General features: G+C 40.1%; 1 protein-coding gene across 2 annotated transcripts; it reads left to right on the top strand.

Moving 5' to 3' along the window:
* The first annotated feature begins 235 nt into the window (after positions 1 to 235).
* On the top strand, positions 236 to 2,485 carry lsm6 (LSM6 homolog, U6 small nuclear RNA and mRNA degradation associated). 2 transcript variants are annotated; one of them, XM_046048538.1, is made up of 4 exons: positions 236 to 363; positions 807 to 912; positions 1,002 to 1,115; positions 2,304 to 2,485. In XM_046048538.1, the coding sequence occupies exons 2-4, from the start codon at positions 819 to 821 to the stop codon at positions 2,336 to 2,338; spliced, it is 243 nt and encodes an 80-aa protein (XP_045904494.1). In that variant the 5' UTR covers positions 236 to 363; positions 807 to 818; the 3' UTR covers positions 2,339 to 2,485. The 2 variants fall into 2 exon arrangements, with proteins under 2 accessions (XP_045904494.1, XP_045904495.1); XM_046048539.1 differs by lacking the exon at positions 236 to 363 and adding an exon at positions 402 to 672.
* The last annotated feature ends 6,068 nt before the right edge of the window (positions 2,486 to 8,553 follow it).

Here is an 8,553-nt window from a genome sequence, read left to right as displayed (position 1 = left end):
TGATATCTACTTGTGTACATAAAACTACAGGATAATCTGCATATTACAATGGGACTGTGATGCAAATCTGACCTGTTGACTAAAAATGTGAGAGAGAAATATGTACATAGATAGACATGCATAGACTGTGTTCGTCTCTATAACCAGCTTGGCTAGTGTTCTGTCTGTCTAGTTGTTTTTTTTTTGTTTTATATATACAGTCTATAGTTTTGACAGATGTCACCCATAGACTGCTGCCTCACACAATCTGTACTACAGCGCTGTTTAGATTTTTGTCCTCGCGCAGACGCCGTATAGTACATGCCTCTGATTGGTCAATCCGCGGTCCGTGCCTAATACAATCGTTTGGAGTTCGTCCATCGGGTAAGTGAAATGCTATCAAACATGTAGCTACTGTTAATAATTTTAAAACAAAAGCAACTTTCTCAATGTGACGTGCGGTTCATATCGATTCCATTAAACGTATACAATTTACTTACAAGGATAACGACCCTCTCACTTCATTAAGTACAAACATATTCATAAAAGAGTTGGCAGTTAGCGGGTTAGCTTCACGAATTAGCTATCAGCTAACGCTACTTGTGTACTAGTATTAAGCTAGGTATTACTCACTACGTTAGTGTTTGGTCAAATTACAAACCTTACTACGTGCTGCCACATGTAGTACTTGTTGTAAGTAACCCCTACAGTTACATTGAACGCAATCGAGCATGCGCTAGTTAGCTGGAACGATGCTAATGTTGCTAGTTGAGGTACACAGCGACCATAACGCCTAACGTCACTGTTCTGTTCATCTACCATTTCAGATCAGAGTTAAGATGAGTCTAAGAAAGCAGACGCCGAGTGACTTTCTGAAGCAGATAATTGGGAGACCTGTGGTCGTCAAACTGAACTCTGGTGTCGACTACAGAGGTAATGCAGCTGGCACCTCAACTTATCCACTTATTTCTCTAAAGTCGTTTGAAAAGTCCAAACACTGCACATGCATGGTCTGTCTACAGGTGTCCTAGCCTGCCTGGATGGTTACATGAACATTGCCATAGAGCAGACTGAAGAGTACGTCAATGGGCAGCTCAAGAACAAGTATGGAGATGCTTTTCTGAGAGGAAACAATGGTGAGAGTCTCAAATATATACTTATATCTCAAATTTCTAGATATTTCAGCACTTCAAGACATGAGGAGGTCCATGGTTCTTGTCACGATCCTTACATGTGTACAAAGGTTTGTCTTATACAAGTCTATATGAGGGACTCGGGTTACAGGAGTGCTCTGAATAAGTGTAGGAGTAGTCGGCTCATTCAGAACCACTCAGGGGAGGTCTGGAGTCTTGCTCTCTCTCGAAGAAAGTTTATAGACACAACTTTAACTTTACTGTATACCTACACATCCATGGTTTCATTGTCTACAGAGAACAAAAGGGAAGCCAAGTTGCAAGCAATATTGTGTAGGCTTTAAATTTGCAAAGATCAGTGGCTGAATATTACCTGGTATTTTACTTGTGTCCAAACAACGGTATACTGTGGGGAACTTAAAGCAACTGACATCGGGAGTTCTCCTGCTTTTTTTCCCTTTTGTCTGCTGTCAATCTTTAATGAATAAAGGATTGTATTACGTGTTTTTTTTATTATATGTACTGTATTCACCATAACAGTTGCTTGAAAAATCTTTTTTTTTTACTTGAGTCCATATCTTCATCCCTCTGTATAGGTTGTCCTTAAACCAGCCATGCATTTGTATTTACTGTGTGATTCCCTCTTGAATGTGAGTCATGCTGGCCAGTGGAGTTCTCAGTGTGATCAAAGGGCCAACAGCCAAACATTTGGGCTATTTTAGTCTTAACAGAGAATGTAGATTTACAGTTTACCTGACTGCTTTTCTATACAGTCTACAGCCTAACACCAATTTTTGTCTTTAACAACTCTAGGATGAGAAATTTGACCTTTTTTATTTTTTTCTCCACAATGAGATCTGCTTCAGTGGGTCAGTGTGTCCCAAATCTGTGACTTATTACTGCTCTTTTCCACGTCTTTTACTAATGATGTGCTACAATTTCCTTCATTGTTTTATAACTTACATTTTAGATCTCAATATTCTCAGCGATTTATTACAGAGATCTTTGGCTTCATAGAGTACCCTTTATTTCTGGAAAGCTCAGGAGTTTTTATGTGATGCATGATCGCATCAAATGATGACACAAGAAATGATGTGTCAACAACTTTCAAATTGGTCTGACATGTCATTGTGTTGCTCAGTGATTATACAGACTTAATGTGTTTTTCTTTGTCTTCCTCTTTCTCCACAGTCCTGTACATCAGCACCCAGAAGAGGAAAGTGTAGTGAAGATCATTCAGAATTTTTTTTTTTTTTTTTTTTTGTCAGTGTTTGTGTCAGTGGAAAACTGCCCTATGTTTTTGGTTATGTAAAGCTTGAAGTCCTGAATGTATGTTTTTTTGAATACGTTAATAAATCCTGAGTTTTGATTTATTTCTGATTTGGTGAATATTATTTACACATTTTGGTGTTAAAACCAAAAGGGAATTGGTATTTGTATAAATGTCAATGTAGGGTCTGAACAGAATGATTTCAACAGGTCTAATTTTGAAAAACATTGTCATTCTTGTGAGGAGATTGAGTTCATATTGTAATATCTTGTTATTTCTTTCTTGAATATATCAGGCTTCTGCAATGCCAGTGGGATTGTAGCAGTGGAATTAAAGATGGGTGTTTTCTGGCTAAATCATTCTCAAAGTTTATCCCTGGAGCAAGCAAATTTACCACTGTTTTACCACAAGGCTTCAAAAGGATTAGAACATAATTTTGTAATTTGTCAGTACTAATGTGCTAATTTGGTAATTGATCTTGATATGACTTGCCTGCAGAAACCCATTACTGAATGGCCTGTGTACAAATGTACTCATCATCCTGCATTTACTTTATATTACAAGTTATTTGATGAACGGCTGTTTGTGTAATTCAAAATGTTATGTTAAAAAAAGTAATGTTTCCCATACAACAGAAACAGAATTTCTCCTTGAAAGCTCAACTTTTTAAAATGCTCATTTAGTTTTTATCTTTAGCTGGCCTGTGTTCAAATTGAAGATAAGTACTGTTCTGAAAGTATTCCTAGATTAATACAGTAATATACCTGCATCTGAACTTTGCTGGCATCCAGTTAAGTTTATTATAGAGCATGTGACTGAATGATGTACCTTGTAGAGTGCCTTTGAATACAAAAGTAACTTGTTGCTTGTTTTAATGCAGTATTATGGAACAGTTCAGTATGTACCTGTGCAAGAATATTCTTCACTTGCTGGCCATTTAAATATCCATTACTGAATAAGACAGAAAGAGAGCGACTGCGGGACTAATCTATAAATGGTGCCACCTGCAGGCTTTGTCAAGCTGCATTAACATGTAAACAGATCTGTCAGATCAACTCCCACTGCCCTCTGCAGCAGACTTCATGTTTAAGCACTTTTAAATGTCTCCGAACACACAGCTTACATTTTGTCATCTGTGACTGCACATAGACGCTCTTTGTTCATAAGTCAGGTTTGGATGGGCTCTGCCGTCTCCATTGACGTTGCCCTGTGAACATGAATGTAGCAGCATATGCAAGGAATTGGAAGTTTATTCCATTTTAGCGTGGCCTGTGGTAATTTAGCAAATGAGTTCAAAAGTGGCATCACCTCATTACGCTAAGATAAGAACGCTATAAATATATGATTCATTAGGCTCTTAATGAGGATGCTGTAGTGTGGAGGCAGTGAGGGGAATTCTTTTCCTTCCAAGGGTGGATTTTTGAGAGCCTTGTTTTCCAACCTGTACATGCGCACTCTGGCCCCTGGAAGGAGACAAAAGGCTGCCAAGGTCGGGCCCGACTTGAGAATGAAGGACGCGTTATTGATCAAACTCTGCCGAGCTGCAGCTGTGGAGAGGGAATGTTGGGGGGGATTGAGCTGCAACACAGACACACACACACACACAATCACACATACAGGCAGACATGGGCACTGAGTGATATGTACACAGAAAGGCATTGTACACAGTGCAACACACAAAGAATCATTATGGCACCTAGTGAGGGTTAGTACAGGCAAATATTTACCTACTGGAATCATAACTGAGCCCTTGGCTGTGTGGCCTCACAGGGAACCCAATTAATACCATTCACAAAAATGACCCAGTGGCAGAAATCACGCTATTGAACCATGCACTTAAAAAACCCCACTGATGCAGTCACTTTTTCATGCTGTCCCTGTCCGTGTCAACATCTGAGTATTGATTTTAGCTTCACAACCTGTTTCCAAATACACATTTTCTCTAATGGATAACTGAAATAATTTGCACGTTGAATGTGAATTTTTAATTTTTTTAAATTACGTGTAGTTTGCTGCTTTTACCCCTTGTCTGGTGTAGTTTGTTTAGGGCACGGCCCCCATCACCTGATCGAAGCAGACTGGTTTGGGGGCTGGCGGAGGATGCTGCAGTGGCTCTGCGTTGATGTATGGAGGTGAGTGATGGAGGGGAGAGGACAAAGGAGGATAGAATAGGTGACAGCCTTGTTATGGAGCAGAAAAAGCAACGGGGAGACTCAAGTCTTACAGCACCACCAGCTGCCAGAGTTACAAAACTACAGTAGAGTCACAGGAGGGAGGGAAAGTGGAGTATGACTTTGACCCTGACTGATCACTGCAGCATGACTGTCTAGCCTTTTCACAAGGGTTCAAATGATGACAAGGACAACCTGAAAATCAGTGGGTTTTTTTGTTTTTGTTTTTAATGGTCGGCCGTACCATGTTCTAATTTGGACAAGGACACATTTCTGCCTTTTTCTATGCAAATCTATTCAGTGTGGATCTTTTCATATGAATGATTTTGCAAGGCTTGTTGGAGGGTCTACTGCACATCGGGAACATTTTAAGTATTTTTTTCCCTCCCTATTTTTCCATCTTGTTGCACATAATCAGCAGTATCAAGGTGAATCACCACACGATAAACGGATGGCCCGTGTGTGTGCATAGGCAAAATAATGTAGTGAATGTTTGGAGGCAGACAAAATGTCACCTTACATTGAAACGAAACATAAAGCCACCACAAATTACAGCCTCACTTGGCATAATCAACACATCCCTGACTCAGGTTAAAAAAGAACAAAAAGTCACAACAAGATCATGTTTTATACATTACATTATACCATCAGTGTATCTGCTGCCCGTGTGTGCAGATGTAAGTAACACTTTGCTTTTGCATGTGCACAGAGACCTCCCTCCTCACAGTGTATTGAGCTCCATGAACTTGACCTGTTTTAACCTTGGCCTGACAGCCTGTCATGTGTTTAGGATGTAAATGATAGTGGTGACCTCCCACACTGTGTCTTTGCTCTCACATTCCACTGGCTGGGTCAGAGGTCCTGTTGGGTTAGTGCAGTATAAACAAACACCTTCGAAACAGTGTAACAATAGTAGACTAATGTTGAAAACAGCTGCTACTGATTAATAAACTGGACACTCCTTGTTTGTCTATTAATCCAGTAATCAGTTATGGCAAAATACATCAGGATGAAATGGGTGTTACTGTGCATTACTGGTGTTTTGATCCAGAAGGTTCACTGCTCCACTTCCTTGTCTTGCAGTAACCTAAATCCAAGTTCAACTTTGATTGGTTGTTTTGATCCTAATTGAGTGTGAGGGCCTGTGCCGCTCTGCAACCCCTAGGCTCTTTATTTAGCCCTTAGGACAGTCAACCTTAGCCAGAAATGTAACCCCTGACCTTCTTATCTGGAAGAAGCTATTCCCAGCATGGACAGAGGCTTTTGTGATTTATCTTGGCTCCAAATGGCAGCGTGATGCAGATGGTAAGGTCAGGGGAGCATTACTAGGTACCCTTCAGGAGGCCAGAGAGCAGCACTGTTGCACTCACAGAGCATGCATGTGTTGCACAGGCTTGGAATGCTATGAACAGCAACAGACTTACAGACAATAGCCAGGAAAAAGTCTTGCGGGGTACAGTAACATCGTCCTTGAACCTTGACCTCAAAAGGCTCTCCAGCTGTCCCACAACAGAGGGGTCTATTTTAGAAACACACTTGCTTGACATCTCTTACTAAATGAAAACCATATTGTATTATTGACCATGACCTGACCTACTTACACCACAATAAGCTGGACTGATGTGAATACAAAGCACATTGTCAGGGTTCTTCTCAACAGGGAAAACGTTGTTTTGTTGATTGTATGCTCTATGTTTAATGGTGTGTCTTAGTGAACTTTTTCATACCTGTTACCACAAAAAGAGGTGAGGCTTCAGGTTTGGGGTAAAGTTCAACTTTGGTATCCTAAAATGTAAAACGAACTACCAATAAGAGCTGCTACATGGACCTTGAGGTGAGGTCTTTTATCTACAGCTGGTTTCAAGGTTATGTTTTAGCGAACATGGATGAGAAGTCCTCAACGTGCTCAGAAAAATGTAGATTTGAACATCTACAAATGTAGACATACGACATAACAACTGAGCAAACTCCTCCGGCTGATTATGTGATAAGAGCCAGAAGAGCTACTAAACTGACCTTGAGGTGTGATAGGTTTGTCCAATTCAAGTGTCAGGTTTTGACCTTGTAAAACCTATCAACAATAAGAAAGGAATGGCATTGTGAGGCAGGCCTGAATTTTGAATTGTTTGGCCTATTCATTGAGAGGACTATGTCTCAATTTACGCGCTTAACACAGCTTTGAAAGCAAAAGGCTCAAATTCCGTGCCATTTAAATTGTCAGTATTCAGAGATCTGAAAGACTTTCCATGCATTTATCTTGCAATTTGGACTCAAACCTATAAAAATCATATCAATACTAGCGTGCCACTTGTTTGGGGAATATTTAATGTCTAAATGTTCAAAAATATTCTTAACCTGATAGATAAATACGTGGAACAAAGTAATCTCATTAAAAAAAGCTTCTGTTAACATGAAATAATTCTGCTTTCATTTTATTTTTTGATACACAAATGTAGTTTTGTGTTTATTCCAGATTCCCAAACAAATATACTGTCTACCATCAAAATCTACAGTTACAAAGAATTTAAGATTGTAGAAGCCTTTTGAATGGCCGCTGTGGGAGCATATCTCATGAAATAGTGCATTGAAGAATGAGGCCATCAGTGCTTGTGAGCAATAATTAGTGAATATGAAGTAAACAGCCTGTGTCAAAGAGCCATTTTCAATCGCCTTTTGCTTCCGAATGGCTATTGGTTGTCCTGTTTGTCAGCCAAGTCTCACTGCTGTGCACATGAGATTTGCATGAAATACAAACTAACCCTGCACTCAGGCAATTAGCCTCCATTACACTGGCGTTCCAATTGCCAATTTGTCTGCCATGCAAGGTAATCTGGAGCATTGCTGGCAAGCACCCAAAATGGTAATAATGGTATTGCAAGAGTCTTTTGTTGTTGTTTCCTCTCAGACTAACGGCCACAGGCGGCTGGTGTCTCACTGGATGAAATGTTGAGGAAGTGGAAATGTTTGCACGGCAGTCAGGAGTCAAGACATGAACCTTTGCCCTCGAAAAGTCCAAAGGCTTTTAGGCTGCAGTGGTTTAGGATTTAGTCTTGCAGAGTTATTCATTTTTCTATGTCTTGATCTGCTATTGTTTTTTTTTGGTCTTTTTGGCTTCTTATTTTGAAGGCTGAGAAATAGGAGTATACCCTTATAGGTTTTTAGAAGGGCCACACAAAAAGCAGCCATAATCAATATTTTCAATATAAATAATGGATCAAATGACTATGTGTATCTGAAAGGTACCGCTTGTAGCGACAAACCCACAGATAATTATCACGCAATTGAGCATTTCCACTCAGCTCTACAGAGAGATTCAGCATGTTTCAGCTCATTGTTTTGGTGTTAGGGCCCTGCAACTTTACTGTTTTGGTTCACCGCCCTCATCAGTGTTGTTTTCAGCTGCAGCCGGCAGCTGTTTTTCACAAAAATGCTCTAAAAACCCACTGTACACTACCCGCCCAGCAACAAACGGCAGACAGAGTTAGTGACTAGCTGGTGACCTCTGTGGAGAATTTGGCAGTGAAAAAGGCAGATATAAGGAGTTGGTTAAGAGCAAAACATAACTCAGATGAGAGTGAACAGGCCTACTCACAGTCATTTTGCACTTCATTTCAGGTTACACAGTTAAAAGCGGTTAAAACCTGCAGCCCTTTTTACAACCTGTCTGATTGTCTGACTGTTTGTGTTTGTTGCTCTGTCCCTTTGTTGTACTTTGGTGAGTGCCATGTTATAATTACTGAATGGTCAAAACTATGACATTACGACCCAAATTGTTATTAACTGGAATTATCCTTATTTGACAGCTTATAATGCAAGCCTGTCATACTGGCCGTTCATTATTAACCACTTGATTCCTCCCATGTAGTAGCATTTGCTCTCAGCTGCTTTGAATCTTGTTGGGATGTTCGAATGAGTTTGTTTCACGTTGTGTGTCCACAGCTATGTAGTGAAGCTCGGTGGTTTGACTCGCTGCACTCGGAGTGCCTGTGATATTGCTCAA

Source organism: Micropterus dolomieu, linkage group LG04, assembly GCF_021292245.1.
Source record: "Micropterus dolomieu isolate WLL.071019.BEF.003 ecotype Adirondacks linkage group LG04, ASM2129224v1, whole genome shotgun sequence".
Taxonomy (NCBI): domain Eukaryota; kingdom Metazoa; phylum Chordata; class Actinopteri; order Centrarchiformes; family Centrarchidae; genus Micropterus; species Micropterus dolomieu.
The sequence above is the reverse complement of the archived record's forward strand: the minus strand, read 5'-3'. Positions and strand labels throughout refer to the sequence as shown.